The 23,731-nt window shown below is 38.8% G+C and overlaps 1 protein-coding gene across 2 annotated transcripts in view; it reads right to left on the minus strand.

Moving 5' to 3' along the window:
- LOC119777894 (CCR4-NOT transcription complex subunit 6) overlaps positions 1-23,731 on the minus strand; it is a 37,701-nt gene that overhangs the window by 2,883 nt on the left and 11,087 nt on the right. Inside the window, exons 6-11 of one of the 2 annotated variants that reach the window (XM_038276897.1) lie at positions 18,216-18,302; positions 17,721-17,878; positions 9,554-9,708; positions 7,226-7,380; positions 6,855-7,085; positions 269-471 (exon numbers count right to left, since the gene is read on the minus strand). In XM_038276897.1, coding sequence (XP_038132825.1) covers positions 269-471; positions 6,855-7,085; positions 7,226-7,380; positions 9,554-9,708; positions 17,721-17,878; positions 18,216-18,302 — 989 coding nt within the window. The remainder of the gene's footprint in view (positions 1-268; positions 472-6,854; positions 7,086-7,225; positions 7,381-9,553; positions 9,709-17,720; positions 17,879-18,215; positions 18,303-23,731) is intronic. The other variant, XM_038276898.1, reaches the window with a different exon arrangement.

Below are 23,731 nucleotides of genomic sequence, written 5' to 3' on the forward strand. Positions count from 1 at the left end.
AGCTTAAAAGTTTCCATACCTATAAGGAAGAATGTCATTAATTTGGGGGTTTATATCACATATGTCAAACACTTTGTTTATAAAACTTTAAAAGCAATTTTATAACCTCTACCAATTCTACTAATAAAAGTAAAGATAAATCTATTTACAGGAGCAGGTACGCATCTTAAAATCAACAGAAGCTGTAGGCTGTATCGGTATAACACCCTGAATAGTAAAACAAAAGACCAGAAATATGAACAAATGAGCTTCATTTATTTTACATTACCTTAAAATCGAAGGTGTAATTGGTGTAAGGCATTAGGCCGTTCTCATAGGCGCTCTTCAGCTTGAAGCCGTGGGTGATCTTGCCGTTGGACGTGCTGTTCTTTCCGTTGCAGTTAAATTTGGTCAGGCTGTCACTGTAGCGAAGCTCCTTGAAGTCTTTGTGGGTGCAGTCCACCCCACCGGTACTCAGATACTCCACCACACCTGAGAGAGCGGACAGAAGAAATTAATGGTGAGCAACAAGAGGAGGAGTCTGGAAAAAAACAACAATAAACCCATTCTCTACTGTTCTATAAGATTAATAAAGAAAAAAAAAATGATTTTGATTTTGTTTGGTCCGTTAGTAATCTTTGTTTCCATTTACATTAAAAACAAAAAAATAAAAAATAAAAACTGGAAAAAAACATGTTTATGTTAGTATATATTGTGTCCACTAATCTGGAGGCCTGCTCTGCCTTAAAACAGTGGTTTTCAAAGTGGAAGCTCCAGGGGGGAGGGGCTTAGAAAATCTCAGCAAAAAGAAAAAAAATATGCAGAAACAACAAATGGGTAAAAAAAAAAAAATTCAGTATTATAAAATAGTATAAATATTTTATAATAATTTATATAGAATAAAACGTTCAACTACATATCATATTAAAGGCACACTATACAACATTTTTCAGTTAATTAATGTGTTCCATATCGTTTTGGATGATTAAATGAGTCATTTCAGGTTGAACAAAGGTATTCTCGGCCGCCCTGGTGGTCTGTGGGGGAAATACTGCACTTGCAACTGCAGGAGCACCGACCCGCACCCACAGGCTCAGAAGTCTCACGAGAGTCAGTCTTGCTTTACGGCGAGAACTGCTACACGCCCCCAGTTAAAAGCATGCTCGTTGCTAGCACAGTGGCGATCTTTGTGCAGTTATGCTACGTTCACGCAGCAAAAGCAGCAAAATCGCGTCTGCTGCTTCCTTTTTGCTGCTTGTACCAGTTAGTTCTGACGCCGCGGCTGAAGCAGCTTTGCTGCTCTGGCTGCGCGGTGCAAAAGTGTGTCTGACGCGCGTTGGGCGGAGCTTCACTATCCTTTCTCTGCCTTGCAGCTATATTTGCTGTGATCAGTGGGAATAAAGTAGTTTTAATATGTGTTTAAGTGAGAAAATACACCTGAAAACGTAATCAGTGCCGTCAGTTCATTCAGATTATTATCCTGCCTTCAATATTTTTTCTGTCGGAGCCGCTCAGACCCCCACATACCAGCGGTGCGCGACAGTAGGAATTCCTTCATCAGCAGCCTCGGCAGCTGGTAGGTGTTTTTCATCTAAATAATCCAAACTGCATATTCTGCCGGCAGATTTCTGCATTTTAAGTCAATTTAGGCGTCAATAAACTGTTTAAGAGAAGTGATCATAGCCTCTGATCATCAGCGCTGTGTCTCTCTCCCTGCGTCAGATGATTAAACGCGCCCGACTGCTTCATGCTGCGTTCACACCGGGGGCAGCTGGCCGTCCGGTCTGAACGTAGCATCAGCTGCTCAGACGCGCTGCGCCTGCTGCTCAAAACGCGCCGCGGGATCTTTTGCTGCGCCTTGACGCGCGTCAACCATTGACTTTGCATGTAAACTCGCTGCTTCTGTCGCGCCAGCTGCGGTGTGAACGCAGCATTAGTCATTCGTTGCGTTTGCCTGTCTGCTAAGCTCAAAACAACTGCGCCTGGCTTGACGGAGAAACCAGGAGAACAGCTGTGCATATTTATGACAGTGCACTTTTACTTTCGCCCTCTGGGGGGAGCCTCGCTGGAAAATCAACACCGGTTGCATAGTGTACCTTTAAGATAAAAAAAACAAGGAAGATGGATACTTCTCTCCAGTGATGGAAAAAAAAAGCTAAACAGAGGAACCACCACAGCTGAACAACTACCTAAATACTTTTTCCACTTTAAACGCACGCAAAAAATTAGAGCACGTCTACTGTGGGGGGAACAAAATTAAATAAAATCCTGAAATTAATGTTAATGTACCATGAAATAAATGAATTCAACATTGAAAACAGTGTGTGTACCATTAAATAATTACAAGTAACAATTATTTATGCAATACAGCAAAATACAATTAAATAATCAATCATTTAATTAAATATATTTTTGAAAATTGTCATTTTTAAAACCAAATAAAGTAAAATATATATTTTATTTTTCACTTCATTACAGTGTCGACACAATGAACTCATGAAAGGTTTCAAACTTTCAATCGAACACGATTAGGGAGACTCCTATAAAGACGCTCACAATGAGTGAGACAACTTCTCGTTTGCTAGGACACTGAGGCCGTGTCCTAACATCCGCCCTAACCCCTAAATCACTTTATAGAGCAGGGACTATATAGGGGACTTTATAGTGAACCCAGTTAACTGAAGGTTTGGACAGATGACCGTTATTTGTCCCTCTCCAATTGGTCACATACACTATATTGCCAAAAGTATTTGCTCACCCATCCAAATTATTGGAATCAGGTGTTCCAATCACTTCCATGGCCACAGGTGTATAAATTCAAGCACCTAGGCATGCAGACTGTTTTTACAAACATTTGTGAAAGAATGGGTCGCTCTCAGGAGCTCAGTGAATTCCAGCGTGGAACTGTGATAGGATGCCACCTGTGCAACAAATCCAGTCGTGAAATTTCCTCGCTCCTAAATATTCCACAGTCAACTGTCAGCTGTATTATAAGAAAATGGAAGTGTTTGGGAACGACAGCAACTCAGCCACGAAGTGGTAGGCCACGTAAACTGACGGAGCGGGGTCAGCGGATGCTGACGCGCATAGTGCGAAGAGGTCGCCAACTTTCTGCAGAGTCAATCACTACAGACCTCCAAACTTCATGTGGCCTTCAGATTAGCTCAAGAACAGTGCGCAGAGAGCTTCATGGAATGGGTTTCCATGGTCGAGCAGCTGCATCCAAGCCATACATCACCAAGTGCAATGCAAAGCGTCGGATGCGGTGGTGTAAAGCACGCCGCCACTGGACTCTAGAGCAGTGGAGACGCGTTCTCTGGAGTGACGAATCGCGCTTCTCCATCTGGCAATCTGATGGACGGGTCTGGGTTTGGCGGTTGCCAGGAGAACGGTACTTGTCTGACTGCATTGTGCCAAGTGTAAAGTTTGGTGGAGGGGGGATTATGGTGTGGGGTTGTTTTTCAGGAGCTGGGCTTGGCCCCTTAGTTCCAGTGAAAGGAACTCTGAATGCTTCAGCATACCAAGACATTTTGGACAATTCCATGCTCCCAACTTTGTGGGAACAGTTTGGAGCTGGCCCCTTCCTCTTCCAACATGACTGTGCACCAGTGCACAAAGCAAGGTCCATAAAGACATGGATGACAGAGTCTGGTGTGGATGAACTTGACTGGCCTGCACAGAGTCCTGACCTCAACCCGATAGAACACCTTTGGAATGAATTAGAGCGGAGACTGAGAGCCAGGCCTTCTCGTCCAACATCAGTGTGCGACCTCACAAATGCGCTTCTGGAAGAATGGTCAAAAATTCCCATAAACACACTCCTAAACCTTGTGGACAGCCTTCCCAGAAGAGTTGAAGCTGTTCTAGCTGCAAAGGGTGGACCGACGTCATATTGAACCCTATGGATTAGGAACGGGATGTCACTTAAGCTCATATGTGAGTCAAGGCAGGTGAGCAAATACTTTTGGCAATATAGTGTATCTCTGCCTCCCCCCATGGTGCCAGCAACATCTTTATTATTAGTCGCCGCTACAACAAATCCCATGATGCTTTGGGAGGAGAGCTCTCGCAAAGCATCTGGTTCCAGTGACCATTGACGATAACTACTTTTGAAGGTGCATTGTGGGAAATTTCGAGTCCACTCCTTTTTCATCCACTAGATGTTTGGACACTCATCTAAAATGGCGTAACCACTATATCAGGGGTCGGCAACCTGCGGATATTTAATGGCCCTCTTGCGACTCCCTGGAGCCTTTTCAATAACGTATAAAAAAGGAAACGGGTGAATTTTTTGTTTGGTTCAATTTGGTGTACAGAAGGTCAAAAAAACATTCATTATCTCTTCCAATGATGTAAAAATGTGTATAATTAATACATTTAAGTAATAAATGTAAACATTTCTGTCAAGGAAAATTTGCGTCATAGCCTGCAACAGACGTTTCAGCTTGATGCGTGCCAGGCAGGTGGCTGTCATAAACAAAGCGGCTGATGTCTCAGGCCATGGATTCCAAAGGGGAAAAAAAGGAAGATAGCTGATGAGAACAGAGGATTCAAATTTGAATGGACTGAATCGTTTGCTTTCATTACCAATGCGGAAGGATTGCCTGCACTTCTACTTTGTGAAGGGAAATTGCCAAATTACAGAAAGAGTAATTTGGAAAGGCATTTCCAGGGAAGGCATGCTAAATTTGCAGCCTACCATCAAGTTGGGAGAGAGAAAAAAAAAAAGTGTGCTTGCACTACTTCGGGATGAGTTAGAGGAGAGCAAAGATAGATTAGTCAGAGGAGAGCAAAGATAGATTTAGGAAGTGGATTGCATCTCCAAACTACACTACTACTGCTAGTTTTGTTGCAAAACAAAAATAAAAATAGTACCAAAAATCTTATTTCTTTACTTTGTCTCTGTAATTTCATCAATGCAACAAAAACTAATAGATTAATAATTGCAATGTCTTTGCTATACACTCCTGGTGAGCAACATATTGTGGAACAAACTAGGGGGTCTGGTCCACAATATGTTTAATAAGTTAATAAAACAGCACACAATGGACCTCCCTTTGATTTATTTTTGTTTTGTTATTCTCAACAGTGTTTTAAAATGTTTGTTATTCAATGTGAACCTAACAGTGTTAAAACATGTTGAGTAGTCATAAAAATAAAATTCAAAAAGTACATTTTTCTTTACATATTCTGTGGCAGTCTGTTAGTTTGCCAAGGTAGTACTCAGCCAGAAGTTACTGCTTCTATGATAAATATATGCTAGAAAACCAATCCTAGTTTATAAATCAAACCAATAAAATTATAATATAAGTGTACAGAATATAAACAATACTAGGGTTGTCAAAAGTATCGATACTGAAAAGTTGTATCCGGATACAATACTCATTTTCAAAAGTATCGATACAGTGCTACCACCAGTGGCTCCTAAACAGTCATTCATCTTATGCGCAGATTAGAGGGAAATGCACTTTCTGAACACTGTGTGATTGAATAATTCTGTGCACTTTTTGGTTTCAGACTTTTTTCTGTAACAGGTGCAGCTGCTGAGAAATATTTGTGTTTTTTAACATGTTTGGCTGGTGTCATTGCTATGTGTGCAAAGCATAGCCAAGGAAAGAACACTTAATTTTAATTTTGTAAGTTTTTTTTATCAAGCTTGCTTAATATTGTGCACAGTATACAACCTCAAAATATTGTTTATTGTATTTATTTATCTATTTATTGTACTTTGTTTATTAATGAAAACATTTCTGTTGAATTTTGGAGTCTTTGTTTTTATCCTTGTGGTATCGAAAATGACATCGAGTATCGAATATTTTACTTAGTATCGGTATCGAGTTGAAAAGTTTAGTATCGTGACATCCCTAAACAATACATAAATAAAAATAAAGTACCAAAAACAAGCACTAACAGGAAACAAAACAAATCCTACACTGTGTTTTTAGCATCTTTTTTTATACAAAAAATGGGTTCCAGCAAGGAAGTTTTCCGATATTTGACAGAACATTGTCACCATGACAATTTCAAGGTGCATAGTCACGTTAATATACTTGATCACTACGTTTTTTTTTTTTTTTTTCGAAAGATAGATACCGCCTGCTGGGTTATTATTTGTTAATTTTGTATTTTAAGATTTATTCTATCTCAACTCCTTATTAAATGAAATCCTTTGAGTAGATTTACAATAATAGATGTGAAATACCGAGCATGTAAACAGGGAGGTAGCCTGTATTGAATACTTAGAAAAAATATACCCACTTTAAATAATTTTTTATCCAAAGCTTCATTAATTTAATAATAAATTCTATTAATGCCATCAATGTTTTATACAGAAGCCCTTTTGATGATAGAGAACGTTACATGACGGCCAGTAATTTGAGATTCTTTGCTAAATCAACTTCAATCTTTGAGAAGCACAACAATATTGAAAGAGATTGATTAATTTAAAGGTTCCAGAATATATATGAACTATTAGGCTATCAAATTATAGGAATTACATAAGATGTTACAATCAGATTTTTCCACTAGTCTAGTTGGCTTGATATTGAAATCTGGAGGGATGTGACATATTTCGTTTTCCTTATTTATTTGAGTTCTAAGAGGTTAGCAAAACTATAAATGAAAAATATAATATCAGTGTCAAGAGGAACCAAATTAAAATGCTAACAGCAGCATGTCAGGTTTTAATAAAGAGCAGCTAAAAATGTAGTCACCTTCACATGAATTAGAAAAAGATTTAAAAAATCCAACTCCCACTTACTTTAAATGGACTTCTAAAGGTTAATGTTTTCTTTCACTGGCATTAGTTTTGGGCTAAAGTGAATAATAACACACAATGGAAATAACCAACAAATAAACTGTTCTCAGTTTCTTACCAGAGTCGGGTAAGGAGTTGAGATCAGCACACAGCACCAGTGGAATGGCGCTGGTCTCACCAGACGTGGAAATCTTGAAGCTGCGTGTTGCCTTGTCCACGATATTCTTCACCTCTGACAGGAACATCATGGTCTGGACCAGCTTGACATCAGAGTACTCGGGATCCCAGTGCATGTGAGCGTTTGCAACGAGCAGAAGCTGCTTGTCCAAGCCATGGAGTGACTTACCAGCTTAAAATAAATAAATAAGCACTCATAAGCTCTCATAAAATATGCTCATGAAACAAAAACAACACAATTTAAATTTTATCACAAATGTAGAAAACCAAGATTTCTAAGAACTCCAGTAATAAAGGTGAAAAGGTACTCACAAGACATTTCCATTATCTCTTTGCGAACTTCCAGCAGTACAGCGACCCCGATGTTGTCCTTCGTCATCACCCTGTTCAACATTGCCTCTGAGCCTTCGGAGTTCGCCATAGCCAGCTGGTTGAACTCCACTGTGTGCTTCTGCACAGCACTGAACCTAGACAGAGAAAACAAGGAGAAATGTTTGTGAAAGAAATAGGAATTATGTTGCAAACGTTGTGAGAAGAGGAACATGTGATTCTGACTGGAGCCGATACCACTCAATGACTTTTAGACACCTTAAGAGGGATTTAAACTGCAATTAGATAATCTAAAACTCCCTAATGAACTACATTTTAAAGAAACTTTACAAAGTTTTTAAAGGCTGAAGTGGTATCAAGTATAAAATTAAGTTACCTGTGAGGAGATAAATAATACAAGCTTAGATTCAATTATTTAGGTCAAACCAGAATTTGCACTGTATATGTCACAATTAAACTCAAGGTAAAACAATCTATTCACATTTTATTCTGCAAAATGCAATAAATCAATCCAATGAATGATTTCATTAAGAAAAAAAAAAAAATAAATAAATAAATCTATAGAAATCTATATAGATGTCAGTTGGATAAGCAAATCAAACAGTAGCCAAGTTTTGAAAAGAAAATAAGAAATCTGTTTTAATTCTCAGTAATGTTTGGTCCTGGATCAAGATGTAGGTTTTCTTTCGAACTAGTTCTCAGTTTGAGCCAGAGATGGGAAGTAACGAAGTACAAATACTTCGTTACTGTACTCAAGTAGATTTTTCTGATATTTTTACTTTACTTTACTACTTATTTTTATGGCGACTTTTTACTTCTACTCCTTACATTTTTACACAAATATCTGTACTTTCTACTCCTTACATTTTAAAAAATTGGCTCGTTACTTTAGTTTTGAATCATTTCAATGGAGTTACCATTATTATTTTTCACGTCATCAATACTGTGAAAACGGAGCAGTTTTCCCCCTCTGGTTCCCAAAGTGTAGCCGCCGTCTATCACACACAGCGTCACATCCTTCACTACATTTCCCAGCATGCACCACAGACCGGTCGTCATGGCGGCGGCAGTTCCAAACAATTCCCCCGGTAATTTACACTAGTTCCGAAATTACGTCACCTTTCATTCAACATTTTACTTACTCACCAGCGTAGCAAACTCTGAAGGTACCCACTGCGACAGCTTTAATATACATTCCGTAGTCGGCAATAAAACTTCCCAGTCAAATTACACATTTTCTTCCCTTAGTCCGTCAGCATACTGGTCCGTGTGGAAACACGTACCGCATCGATGCCAGTCTCTTATCCATTGTCCCAGGGTATTGGAAAAGACTATTAGGGGGCAGGGGTGTTAAGTGGGATTTCAATGTATGTAATAATTGTTTGCATGGTAATAAGTAGGTGAAATGGTAATGTTAGTATGGTTTAATTATTTTTTGTATGAATGATGCTATTGTCTGTATTTATTTTTCTACAATGTTAGCTGTGCTTTATTGGCGATTTGCCTTCCTGTTTAGTTGGGCTGTCCCAATTGGCTGATTATTGGTGGGTCTATTTAAGGGGCACACTCCCAATGGCTTAGGGGGGCTGCTTGGAGAGACTGCTTTTGAAGGTCTGCTTAGAGAGACTATATTTAAAGTCAGCTTGCTTTGAGGCTGTCAGTGTTTTGTATTGCCTGCAATGGCCAGTTTTGTTTTCTTTATTTGAAAGTATTTTGTTTGTTTTTTTTTTTTTTTGTCTTCACCGTTGCACCAGTAAATAAACCCCTACACGCTTTTGAACTGGAATTTTGTTGTCCGCTGGTTCTTACAACCTTTTTGCAAGTCATCTGCTTACTCCTCCTCTGACGTGAGATGGGAGCTGGCGAGCCGTTTTCTCACAAAAACCAAATTCAGTCTAATTGGATGGGAATCTACGTTGCAATTGACGCACCACTACAAGATGAATCAACAGATTCGGCGGTATTCATTCGCGGCAAATCATTGCAGCTTGGTGGCGGTGGCGTTAGCATAGTAGTATGGACGACGAGATGATTGAAAATGAACACAACGGAGATCTAGTCCTATTGGCAGACATCCATTTAAAATGTAGGCAACGGCATGAAAAAAGTGGTTTCTACTTTTACTTTTATACTTTAAGTAAATTTACAAGCCTGTACTTTGTTACTTTTACTTGAGTAAAGAAGTTTAATCAGTACTTCCACTTTTACCAGAGTATTTTTTAACACAAGTATCTGTACTTTTACTCAAGTACGGAAAGTGAGTACTTTTGCCATCTCTGGTTTGAGCCACCTTTGTTTTTCTCCACTTACTTTTCCGTTTTGAAGAAAATTGCACATCCGTCCACATGTTTACGGTCCGACTCAGACATTGTTCTGGCGCGAGACTTTGGACTGAAGAACCCGTCGTATCCCTGCTCTTTCAACTCTGGCAAGAAGAAATTGTAGTACTGCTCCGTTTCTACTTCCTGTAAGTCAACCAAAATAAAAACAAATAAATTAGTGACCAAAAAGCTAAACATTTCTAGGACAGACACTGGAAGCTAGCTCAACATCTTTCAGAATAAGTCTATGATGTCCTTGTAGTAAAATCATAAAGTATAGTTTGAGCTCCAGAAAAAAAATGAAGGCAACGGAAGCACAAACATCTGCAGGCAAAACATTACTTGACTTGGATCCTATTCTTTGTTCAGACGCACTTTAGGACAATTCTTGTAGTCTTAATTATGGTATAATAATAATAATAATAATAATAATAATAATAATAAATTATAATAACTATTGTGTTTTTAATAATTTTATTGTGTTTTCTCTCACTTTCAAATATAATACAACTTCTAAACCACTTTGTCAATTATCAGTAACTGCATCACGAAACAATATTCTTCAGCAAACTATTTTCATGAGATAACTTGAAAATCTGATTTCATGCTTAAATAGGAACAATGTTGTAATTAGTGCCTCTATAAACTAACGGGTGGCATGTCATTATTAATATTATTAATTGTTTATGATCGCCAATCCCCGAATGTAGTTTTGAAATTAAAGCCAAAGTTTGTACCCATTAGATGCATGATTTTGTAAATTCTCATTAAAAGACCCACAAACTACCAGGTCAGATAATCAGCGGATTGGAGTGAGCGACATGATCATATCAGGTTGTGGAGGATTAAAATATGTCCACAATCTGCCACAGAAGAAAGTTTGTAGGGTTTTCTAAGGGCTGATGGATGCAGCTTAAAAACTAAATCAATATCTGCCAACATTAGGGCTGGGTATTGTTCAAAAATTTTCGGTTCCGGTATCAATACCGATACCTTCACTTCGATACCGGTTCCTGAACGATACTTTTTTCGATACCAGTTTTATAATATCAATTCGAAGAAAAAGAAAATTACACAACATAAAAAAGTACAAATCTTGAGTTTTATTTTAAGCTCAGATTTTTCCATTTACATTTTTCCTCTTACATAAAAAAAAAAAATTTCAGTGTCTAATATTCACTATTACATTGTGAGGACCTTTTTACTTAGCAGTTTTCCTTTAGAAAAATTACCATGTCTGACAAACAAGCCCGTTGAATGGGATCCTACTGACAGCGCACCGCTGGTATGGGGGGGGGGGGGGGGGGGGTGGTGGGTCTGAGCGGCTCCCACAGAAATATTGGAAGGCAGGATGAACTGACTGCACTGATTAAGTTTTCAGGTGGATTGTCCAACTTAAAAACATAATAAAACTTCTTTATTCCCACTGATCACAGCAAATATAGCTGCAAGGCAAATAAAGGATAGAGTAGCTCCGCCCAACGTGCGTCAGAGCCATTTTTCGACCGCGCAGCCAGAGCAGCAAAGCTTCTTCAGCCGCGCGTCAGAAGCTGGTACATGCAGCAAAAAAGGAAGCAGCAGACGTGATTTTGCTGGCCCTGCTGCGTCCAGTTTCAAAGCAGCATGATTCACTCCGCTCTGGCTTTGCTCTGACCACGGGCTGCTGAGAGGAGGATGGTCACGCTGGCTGCGGTCCGCTCTTCTTGCAGTCAAACACCGAGCAACTTTCTGCTCTTAAATTGTTTCCGTGCACGATGTATTGCATTGCGCACTATTGGCATCAGTCTTAATAAAGTGAAGCCGCACTTTTGACCTGGGGGGCATTTTAAAGGGGTTCCACGACGCTGCAACCAGTTCACAACAGATACACATGAACCCTGGCTGTAGGCGTGACCACCTGTGTATTTTTAACGCAATCACGTTAAGTGTTACAGCCAATCACCGAAACTTGGTACCGAAAGACGAGGCATGTTTCAATACTCTGTAGAACCAAAGCATTTCGGTCGGTACCATAAAAGAACCGAAGTTCGGTACCCAGCCCTAGCCAACATGCTGGATATTTTTCTTTTAAAGCCATTAAAAATCCCATATCAGTAGGACTCTACATTATACAACATAATTTTTGTCCTTTACTTCTTTTCCTACAACTCCACTAATTAACTTTAATATCCAGAGAAGAAATTGTTACCCGTCTTAATGACTACCCTGGCAAAGTGTTCAAACACATAGTTTGTATTAATGTTTAAAACCCAATCTATGCAACCAGAACTACAGAGCTTTAGTTTCCCCACTAAATATATCATGTTGGATTATTCGCCTCAGATGCAAGCAGGAAGCAGGCTGGGTTATAAAAATAAAGACCATAAACTGTTAAGTATAGCTGTACTTTGGAATTTATAACAGCACAAATTTCCTCAACCTCTTTCCATGCACGAGGAAGCAACAACGCAGACTGATAAGATTTTTTGGCTTTTAAAACATTGTTATGAATATTGAATAATTCTAGCTTTGGCTGCTTATTAAAATCTTTTTTTTATGCAACACAAATTAACTGCATATGGAAATTAAGATAAAACTTAACTGTTTTATAAAGTCAGATTTGTGTTTTTACAATGTCAACATGTTGGCCGTTCAATCACATTTAAAGTGATGAAATGTTATGAAAGATTTGTGTATATCTATGTTTAACAGAATATATAATCTTGTGTTGAAAGAAAACAATAACAACGATATGACCGACAGATTGGGTGATGTATGGCCCTTTCCCAGCCGAATGGCTCTACTCAACTCCAACTTTAAAATGGTTTTGTTTTTAGTTTTAGTACGACTCTTTTCAGCCCTATTGAGGAGGAGGTAAGATTACAGATGAGTAGCAGTAAACACAGCCGGTACAGATACTAACACACATACACACACATATATATATATATATATATATATATATATATATATATATATAGATATGTGTATAATAACCAAATGTTTGGACAAGGAAACCAGCTGAAATTATCATAGACACTCAGCACTGGTTACATCGATGCTGCTAACTTTCTAATATTTAGCTTAGAAACGCCAATTCTTACAACATTGCTGTCAGCAATTCATTTCAATACAATTTAATGAATGTCTTCTGGTAAGTTCAGATATATATTCATGATTTTTAAGTTATGATATTTAAGAAAAATGTCTTTACTGTGTTCAAAGTAAAACAGAAAATGGCGGGGGGATCCTAGAACTAAATGAAACTTAACATTATACATTTTTGAAATTACTCATGAGGCTATAAAGCTTTTTGGAGAGTATAATAGTTAAGTCAGAATATTTTTTACAGATGTTCTCAAGTACAGTGTCTTTGGGTGAATCTGATGGAAGCTGTTCTGGTTTTCTCACTCTAATGTTTCAATGGGAATTTGTTAAGATGTTTCAGGTTTTCTAGAGCTCATTAGCTTTGGATTTATTTATTTTTGTAATTAAAAGAAGCTCTACAACACAAATTCTGTAAAGTAGTAAATGTAATGATGGGAGGGTCAGGGTGTGTCTATATTTAGTGATATTTCCCCATTGAGGGACAATAAAGGGATTTTGCATTCTATTCTAACCTGCATGCCAGGTCACAGCTTTAAAGGAATAGTACACCCAAAACATGATTAGCCTTCATTTTCTACTCACCCCCATGCTGAACAACACTCTGGAGTACTTTTTTGATATCTCAAATGCATCTGGAGATCTGGGAGGCTTCTTGCTGTCTGCTGACATTCAAATAATGGAGGTCTATGGTGTCCGAGACAGACAGGTCCATAAAAGTCCACAAAAAACGTGTCAATATTCCTCCATACTGCTCGTCCAATGTATTCCAAGTGTCCTGAGTGGGTAGCATCCAGAATTTACTCGAAACGAAGTCATTTAGAATGTTTTTAGAGCATAAACAGTAGTGTATAGGATTTCCTGAAAGCGCGCGCCTGCGAGTTCACGACACTACGGAAACCGCGGCAGACCAAACCAGATGAAAGTGCGCATTCAGCTTGGCAAAGAACTCATGCTCTTCCTCAACACTGAAGTCCTCAGAAATTTTTCTTTCGTTGTTTCTTTCTTTGCACAGGTAAACAGCACATTTCTTCTTCTACGCTTGCATTATCGGCAGAGCAGACGCTGAATGCGCACTTTCATCTGGTTTGGTCTGCCGCGGTTTCCGTAGTGTCGTGAGCTCGCAGGCGCGCGCTTTCAGGAAATCCTATACACTACTGTTTATGCTCTAAAAACATTCTAAATGACTTCGTTTCGAGTAAATTCTGGATGCTACCCACTCAGGACACTTGGAATACATTGGACGAGCAGTATGAAGGAACATTGACACGTTTTTGTGGACTTTTATGGACCTGTCTGTCTCGGACACCATAGACCTCCATTATTTGAATGTCAGCAGACAGCAAGACGCCTCCCAGATCTCCAGATGCATTTGAGATATCAAAAAAGTACTCCAGAGTGTTGTTCAGCATGGGGGTGAGTAGAAAATGAAGGCTAATCATGTTTTGGGTGTACTATTCCTTTAAGCTAACAAGGTTGAGCCCAGATCTAAAAGGCAAATAAGCATGGGAAATAGGGTTGGTTTTGTGTTCAGAGTTAAGGGCCATGTATCCTAGGGCTGGGCGATAATTCAATAATGATATATATCGATCGATAGATGTGTGGCGCAATAGAAAAAAAGAGAGTCGATAAAAGTTTGATAAAAAAAGAAACGCAGTTTTACTTCCTTCTCATTGTAGCCTAGCATGTAGGTTTATGCTAGTCACTACTTCCTCCCAACCAATCACAATCGCGGACCCAGGCACGCCGTCACAAAGCGCCGCCCTCTCAAACCAAAACACAGAACACATGAAGATGTCGCAGCAAGGAGAGGCGGAGGAAATTGTTCCAAAGAAGGGTTTTTGTAGTTCGGCAGTCTGGCAGTATTTCGGTCATGGCAAGTCGGACCAAAAACAAACCACAGTCATCTGTAAAATGTGTAGGGAACCAGTAAAAACGAAGTCCAATAACACAACCAACTTTTTTTTTTTTTTTTTATCATCTCAGCCGCTCACACCCGCAGGAGTACGAGCTGTGTAGGCCCCGGCGCGGCTCTCCTCTGAGGAATCTTCGGGAATTTCGGGAAAATATATATACATTTTCAGTTCTGGGCAGTTTCCCACGTAGTTCTAACAATTGAGAGAAAAATGCTGAGGGGCCAGAAACTTCAAAGTAATAACTCAGGTTAAAGCAGGAAACTAAGCTGAACCAGGTTCAGCTTAGAAGTAGGGCTGCAACTAACGATTATTTTAAAAATCGATGAATCGGCCGATTATTTTTTCGATTAATCGATGAATCGGACATAAAAAAAATTTTATATTAACCTCTTTATTCCAAAATAAACATTTTAGACAGAACAAACAAGCACACAAGTACAGGTTGCTCATTAACTGTACTGGTGCAATATGAAAAATAAATGTTTGTGTTAAAACTACGCAAACTTACATTAGAAATGTAGAAAGACATCCACAAAATATAGGCTACTTTGTTTCATAAAGCGCAAAAAGAGACAGGCATTTTTGTTTTTTAAAGCCCCTAAGGGGTTCAAACAATAGGCCCCCCTATTTCAACAAATTCATTTTTTTTAGACTAGAAGAGTTCTGCCTTTTAAGACAGGAAAGTATAGCAGTTAAAGTTGCTACTTGAGAAAATACTGAACCATAGAGATAAAAATAGCCCTGTGATTCAAATTATAAATTGCATTTGGAATAAAAATGAGAGAACTAGGGGTGGTAAAAAAACACATCCTCCAAAGACAGATATTTACATGGGAATGTGGCAGATAATTAATTGACAAATTACTGATCTTGCTGGATTTTATTCTGCTTTACTTCCATAAATTGCAGGATCTTCTTTTCTTTATCTTTGCCAGAAGATTTAAACTTTAAAAGCCTTGCCCTCATAATTTGCAAGTTAATTTATTTATAAAGAAAATATAAACGCTGCTTAAGCTAATTCAAATGAAATTAAAAGTAAAATAAGTAGCCAACCTTATCCCTGTCTGTAACCTACTAACACGGTAAGGAAAGCATCAGATGAGCTACCTGAGAAACTAACGTAACGTTTCCCCACTTTAAAACCAAACAAACATGGTTACTCATCCTGCTGATCTGCTCTCTTCACTGCCATCGAAGGCTCCAACGTGTTTTCTTTTCAGGTGCTGCGTCATAACAGTGGTGCTTCCGTGCAATGTTAATTTGTTTTTACAAAAGTTGCATGTTACGACTTTTTTCCCTTTACAAAGCGCAGGCTATTTTAATTATTGTGATCAATTTGCGCCGTCAATCCCAGCGCATGCGCGCTTCATTTGCAGTCTGGACGCTGAGGGTAAACAGCGACTGCAGCGCTGAGAGGGATTCCTGTGGGAGAGGGAGAAAGGGGTTGGGATGGGGGAGGCGCCCCACGGCAGGCAAAAGCCGCCAGTGACACCGTAAAAAGTCGCCAGATTTGTCGCTAGTCGCTTTTTTGAAAAATAGTCGCTGGAGGGGTCTGAAAAGTCGCTGAGTTGGCAACACTGCAACTGCGGCACTGACTCGCTCCGCCATATTTTTTTTTCTTCCCCCGGATGACAGCGGCGGCGGATGACGCATTAATCGCGCGACACAACTAATCGATGATTAAATTCGTTGCCAACGCTTTTAAAAGTCGATTTTTATCGATTTTATCGATTCGTTGTTGCAGCCCTACTTAGAAGAATGGGGGCGGCGGTGGGGGGGCATTTATTTATTTGTTATATTTATTTTGGTCACTTTTCTGGTCACTTTAGTTTATTCTTTGTTTTCTTTGTTCTTTATTTAATAACATAACCCAGGTCTCTTAAGTTATTTTTCTTTAAAACAATTCTGTTATGGTTAAAAAAGTTGGTTAAAGGAAGATTTAATTCGAAGTCTGTGTTTGTGTTTATTAAAATTAAATCATTAAGCAATATTATAAAAAGTCCAGGCAGAGCTGCACATAAAATATGGTTTCAAATCTTTTCAATAATTATCGATATCGAACAATGTGCATTTTTTTTTTATCGATAAGCTTTTTTTCTATATCGCCCAGCCCTAATGTATCCTCCCGCAGCGTGTGTTGTAGTTAGCTTGTCGCAGCTATGACGCAGATATTTTTGATTTATGCCCGATTTTGAAGCATGGTCTGCGCTATGTTATTCCACGCCACAACACAAGAGGGACAACCACGCACTAGTTAGGATTGTAGGTGTCTGTGTGTCAGTTTGACGCGATTGTTCGATGTCTACAACCCCTCATCCAGCGCCGGATGACACAGTTCACCCGTGATTGTTTCCAAAAGACCGGCCGTGGCGCTGCGTGTTCGGGTGCAAACCAAAAGACAGTCACACAGAGCCACTAACTGGCTCCCTTTCCATTTGTTTTAATTTTTTTTTTTCTTCTTTTTTTTTAAGGGGGGGTAGGTGCAGAACACACATGCAGACGACCTGGTTGCTGAGCATAAACCAGGCTTTAGATGGATGCAGGTCAGTTAAAATCGTCCATTAGTTGTTATATTAGACGATATATTACATACAATAACAAATCGTCAATCTCTATATTTTATAAATTCATCCAATTTGTTTGCAAATTTTGTTTGATTAAAACACTGCACCTTTTTCCCTTTCAGCTGAAGGCACAAAAATGACCCCACTGTAACTGACATACAGGATGTTTATTTTCTACTTTATTGAAGTAACTGCAGTGGGGTCCTCGTTAGGAAATGAATCAAACTGAATGATAATGATTTAATTCATTCTAACATAGAAGATTCATCTCTACATTTATAGTAATATACTGTCCAGTTTCAATATAATCAAAGGGTTATTGTAAAACATAAATGTCAGCGATATTTATTTCGTAACATTAAGCTGCAACCTGAGCTGGGCTGTTTATGCAATATGTCCCACAAAGGGAATTTGTTTAGCAGTGTTTCTGCATAAGGCATGACCTCTTGCTGAGTTTTATTTGGTGTAATCATGTGATGTAAGGCCAAAATTTACACTCTTAACAGAAAGCGGTTTTAAACCTTGTAAAGATAAATTATAAAATGAAATACATCTACTACAAAACCTTTTTGCATGCTTTATTTTTTCTTACCTGCAAACTGATGATGTCTGCATTGCAGCCCATGATTTCCTGCATGATAGATTTCTTCCTGTACTCCCAGTTTAGAGCCCAGGAGGGGCAGTAGCCATATAGCTGTCGTGTGGCATACTTATCGCACAGCACATTGTAACACATAACAGAGAACAGTGCTGTGAAAGAAACAAAATTACACATATAGTTTAACAGAGTAATATAGGCAAAATCTTCTATATGAATGATTGTAAGAAAAGAAAATCTGTGATGCTACTAGCTTTAAATTCTGCAATGAAACAAGGAGGTGCCAAAATTTGTCTTAAAAATAGGGAAAGAATGATAACTTTGGCTATTTTTATTCCTACATGTATATGCTTGTGTTCTGCTTTAACAGCAATAATATGTAAAAAAATAAAATAAAATAAATAAAAACTTAAACCAAAACAATAAGATAAAATTAGAAAAAAATGTTAGCATCTGTTAAAAGTAATGATATGTGTGCATTAGCCTCACTTGCTGGACGTGTTCGGTCCGGTTCCTGGAGTGAGATCCACGACCTGGCTGGTGGCTGCTCTGTGGGTACTGGGCAGAAGAGAGAACCTGCTCATTATGAAGAGCAATAAAGTTTTGTTTTTAAACATGGTGCAAATCAGCTTTTCTTGGAGGTGAGCCGACGACGCTCAACTCCATAATTCTTCTATCCTTTAAACCAGCAGAGTTTAACTGAAATTTTATATTTATTTTTATTTTAACAAGTCAGTGTTTAGTTACAGTGGTGAAAAAGTAAACTAGTGTAGTGTCCCTTTAGTTGTTCAGGGGCATTACTAGAATGTCGTTAAAGACGTAAAAAAAAAAAAAATTTTTTTTTTTAAACACACAATTCTAAAATAGGGTTGCTGTTGGATTAATTGTACAAGTTATTCTACTTTAATCATATTATACATTATATATATGTTTGGTGTTTAAACCTAACATTAATTGGTCCTTCGAGCCGGATTGCAAGATACCCGACGACCCCCAGCAGGTAAGTGAGACCCAGATAAGCCTGCGGCCGCAGCAAAGAGACCCTTTACGGGACTGGTCTCTCCCTTACAAGCTGGGGTCCGACGGTTGAAGCATTTCGAGGACGCAGAGAATTGTGAGTAGTTTTTCTTTTAATAAGGAGTGAGTGAATTATTGGAAGAAAAATATATAAAAATATAAAAAATTTATAAAAATATAATATAAAAAAAAAAAAAAAAAAAGAAGATAGAAGTGAAGGGCGTGGGGTCACGAGATTCCCCTTTTGAAGTCTTCTCAGCGTGGGGTCACGAGATTCCCCTTTTGTACTAAAACCCTGACAATTCTAGACTCTATCAGGTAAAACAGAAATTTTAAAACAGTTAAAGTCCGCGGGAGGGCAGGCTCCCCTAGTTTGTAAGGGCAGGTTCCCCGAGTTGCAAACTAGTTAAATTCTGCATAGGATAGCGGCGTCCTCTGTGTTTAAAATAAGGTAAAAGTTAACTGCGCAGTGTGTGTGTGTGAGTGTGTGTGTGTGAAAGGAAATATAGATATCACTAGATATCTGTATTTCATACCAAAAAGACAAGGGTTAAATGGTGAGCTTTTGTGGATGTTTGTAGACAAGAAAACTCCACCTGTAAAGGTTGAAGTGAGTTTTACCACAAAAAGTAGTTGATCACCATCTTGTCTGAAGCCCCAGTGTTTAGAACACGACAGGTGTTAAAAACCCACTGGGCCCAAATTTAGTTCAAAATGGGAAAAGGGCAAAGTAAAGAAAAACAGAAGTTATTAGAGAAACTCCAGTGCAAAGATTGGAAAGCAGTCGAAAATGATGACCCATCAGCGTTAGAGCCATTGTGTCACTGGATAAAAACTACGGTTTTAATGGCAAATTGAGCACCACAAACATAAAAGATTTGCAACAAAAAATAAAAACAAAGAGCAAAAATAAAGACACTTTGATGGCAAAAGAAGGTTACATGCAAACCATGGTCTGGATGAAATTGGCAGGTCAGAGAGAAGAGGGAGAGCGCAGAGTTAAGAGAGAGAGAGAGAGGAGAGACAAAGAAAAGAGAAAGAAGAGGAAGAAAGGGAAAGTGAAGAAAGAAAAAAGGAAAAGGAAAGATCAGTTATGTTTCATAGAAAGGAGGATGATGAGTACGTAGGGCCTTATTCTAACCTGATACATCAAATACATAATCTCCCACCAATGGGAGGTGCTGCCGCTGCAGCCGATCCCTCAGCTCTCTCACCCACGGGGGATCCTCCACGATATACTCCCCCACAACATGTAGAAGCACCATTGAAAATAGCCCCTCCTCAAGCAGCTTCTCCACAAGCTGATACCTCCCAGGGATATATTACTAGGTCCAAAGGTTCTGTAGGGGATTGGTCAAAAACTTTAGCGACAATATTTAATGACATTCTGTCTCCACGGACACCCCGAGTGATGCCTGTGAACCTGGAAGGTGAAGGAGCAGTCCTCACGCTTCCTTTAATAGAATTACCAAACCCCTTAGCAGGCCAGGTTGAGGGGAATGCCCAACAACCAGCCACAGTAATGGTATACAGAACCTGGACACAGGAAGATGTTAGAAAAGCAGTAGAAGGAATTCCCCCTTCAAAGAAGGATGTGGAAGAATGTGTAATTCAAGAATGGGTAAATCGTCACCACATAGAGATGAGTGGTGCAACACTCCAAAAGTATATAAATCACGCCCTGCATGCAGAGAAAGTCATAAAAAGTAAAAAGAATAAAAATAAAGAATCCACTGTGTTTTATCAGGAGGAAGAGGACACTGTGTTTTATCAGCAGTCCGGAGGTAGGGGCCGAGGCTGTGTAAGGGGAAGAGGTTTTGGATCACGCTCAACTGATAATTCCAGAGCGTGTTGGTCATGTGGAAAAAAAGGCCACATAGCTAGACACTGTCAAAGTAAACCACAAAAGCAGGAAGCTCAGCATGACTAGATGAGCAACCATTTTCTATTAGAGAGATAGAGGGTGAAAATATGGATGTCTTAAACCTAGAAGATGTGTTTTTTTAAAAGAAAAATATAGACCAGAAATAGTTCTGATGGTCCAGGGCACTCCTGTTAAATTTTGTGTGATACAGGAGCCTGCAGAACCACAATAAAAGAACCCATACCCTTGCACATACCCATCGTAAAGATGATTTACCTGTAGGTCCATATTCAGCATTATTACAGCAAGCACAAGCAGCTTTACAGCAAGACCCAAATGAACTTGGTGCTGCTGCTGCTTCAGCCCCAGTCTTGCCAGCTCCTAAAGTTGAGAATCTACCGGCTTATTCTCCTATGCCCAGCACCTCCACAAGGGTTACCCGTTCTGGGGGACCTGTAGGGGCTTGGTCAAAAGATATGGGGGGAGGCTTAATCTCCCCACAGCCAGCCCCTGAACCCAAACCTGAAATTGAGTGTTTCCTTTAATTGAGCTGCCAAATCCTTTGGCGGGTCAGGGGCCAGCTGAAAATCCATTTTTTCCTGTCATGATGGTCTATAGGCAGGGGCGGATTTAGGAAATTTGGGGCCCTGGGCATGGATGGGCAGGGCCCCCCCCCCCTGACAAGAAAACCTATAAAACAGTCCCATTCTACAGATAGAGAAATGTTAATAGAATAGACATTCATTATTTGTTCTAGGTTCTGTCCCTCTGTTCTTGTTCCTTTTTCCTCTCTATTTATCAGCCTTCTGATGGCATTTTAGCCAAAGCATTTAAAACAAAAACATAATTAATATGCACAAATAAGGATTAGTTGTATTAACTATACATGTGAATAGCACCCCAACAGTTTTCCTGTGTGACAGTGGTGCATGCAGAACAACTGTTAAACAACAAATTCCAGGTGCTGGCCAAGGACCTGAGACTGTCATAGTCCGATTAGCTCAAGGTCATTTAAAGGCTGTGCAGGAGATCCAGCTTGTGTGGTTGAGAGACCCTGAAGGACTCTCCTGCCGGCTGTCTGTACTGACTTTACCTGAATGTCCAGTTAACCTCTTAGGCAGGGATGCTCTATGCTTTGTTTAGATAGAGGCTGGGCATCCCACATTACCATTATACTCTGGACTTTCCCAACAAACCTCCTTTAAACATCGGAGAAGCGCTGCTTCAGGAGGGAAGACAATCTGTTCAAATTGTACAGCAGTACATGGCCCGAATGACCTACATATTACCATGTGGCACAAAGACTCTCCAGGTCCTGATAAAGACTATGAAAAACTTAATTGGATAAATAATAAATAAATAAATAAAAAAGGGGCGCTGCAATGAAGGATGGCACCCGAGGGCGTAGGTTTGATTTGAACTTTGGTAGGGACACTATTGGTCTGGTGTCATTGGTACTATGCATTATGCATGCCTTTCTTTTTTTTTATGCTTGATATGAGCATCAGTACTGATGAGAGGAATTCATTGTTTAAAGAGAAAAGGAGCATTTTGCTACATTAATAAACATTTTTAAGCACTACACTAACTAGATGCTGTTTATCAATGTTGGAGTATCACCGGCTCTGATGAATGTGGAATTAGGACTGTTTTCCACTTTGTAAATGATTTTATTTGAACAACTGAGACAGACGGTAAATACAGTACTTTCTTCTGAATATATAGAATCGTGCAGAGTTAAACCCCACTCTTATATTTTTACCTACTATGCTCTCTCTGTATCAAGCAAAATAATACATTCATTAAAATAATAACTTCACTATAAAAGTTGAACATCTGGGCTGTAGTTACTCTGTGTTGCCCATCTCATGTATTTTATCTGTGGCTGAAAACATGAATCATATTAATTGATTATTTGCATATTCGTAAACAAATTTAGTGATTCATCATTAAATGGAGTATAGAGACTCTGAAACATAATATACATGTAAAATCTGGCTTTCCCCGACAGAGTAACCCACTTGGATCAGTAATCATACCAAAACTGTAAAATAAATTTATAAACATTTTGCAAATACGATTATAAAATGTTTTTGTCTGTCAATACTTTCTGTCCGGAGCTCTTCAGGAGGAGATGTTTTGGTTTCACCTGGTTTAATGTCATTAGTAATCTTCTTTACAGAACTTTTGGCTAACCAATTAATCGAAAGAATTAACGATAGACTGATCGATTTACGAAATAATTGTTAGTTGCTGTCCTAATTTCATCGTAACATTGTATTAAACATAACATTTCTTATTAAAAACATGTGAAATGGGGATGACATTCAACGAAACAAACATGTTAATCAGCCAAACTATCTTAAAATCCATGATGGCACCTATATGTGACCAGAACATAAACCAATCCTTCCAAATAAAAAAATTCTTTGAATGAGCTGCTATATTGAGTCATGATTTTACTCATGTCTCAAACGGGGGGATTGTAGGATTGATTGAGCATTGAGCATCATTATACAGCATATGGATTTATATTCTATGCAAAAAACTTTTGTAAAGCATGTCTAATATGTGCTAAACATAATCTTCAAGGAAATTTAAGACCTAAAAAAGGTGCTTTCCCTAAACCTATTTATCCTTTCAATTCTGTTTGGTTATAATAGATTTGTTTTCTAAATGGATTGCAAGAAAGTGATAGTTAGATCAGATGAGTAATAAGTAAAATCACTTTCTTAATTATTCTGTGGAACCTGACCGTACTGCTTAGCACTACGGCCTAGCATTCTACTGTGGTACCTGTGGTACCTGTTATAGAATACACATTTGGCCTCCTTCACCGACCTTCAGAGGAAGTCCATCGTACAAAGGGGGTTGTATTTTTTAGCATACAACCATCTCAAACTGGTGAAGGTTCAACAACTCTGCCGAGAGGTCATAGGAAGTAGACCATTGTGTAAAAAGATTATCCATAGAACACTTTTTGAAGTTTGAACCTAGATGATGTTGCGATTATTCATATTAGTTTTGTTTTTAGCTCTCGCTCAGAGCAAGGATTCTTGTTGCCCTCATGATCCAGCTATTTGTAAAAGGGACGTCTATCTCTGCTATAACTCTACTAGAGTAA

This window comes from Cyprinodon tularosa, unplaced genomic scaffold (genome assembly GCF_016077235.1).
Source record: "Cyprinodon tularosa strain WSP-4 unplaced genomic scaffold, ASM1607723v1 ctg129, whole genome shotgun sequence".
Lineage (NCBI taxonomy): Eukaryota > Metazoa > Chordata > Actinopteri > Cyprinodontiformes > Cyprinodontidae > Cyprinodon > Cyprinodon tularosa.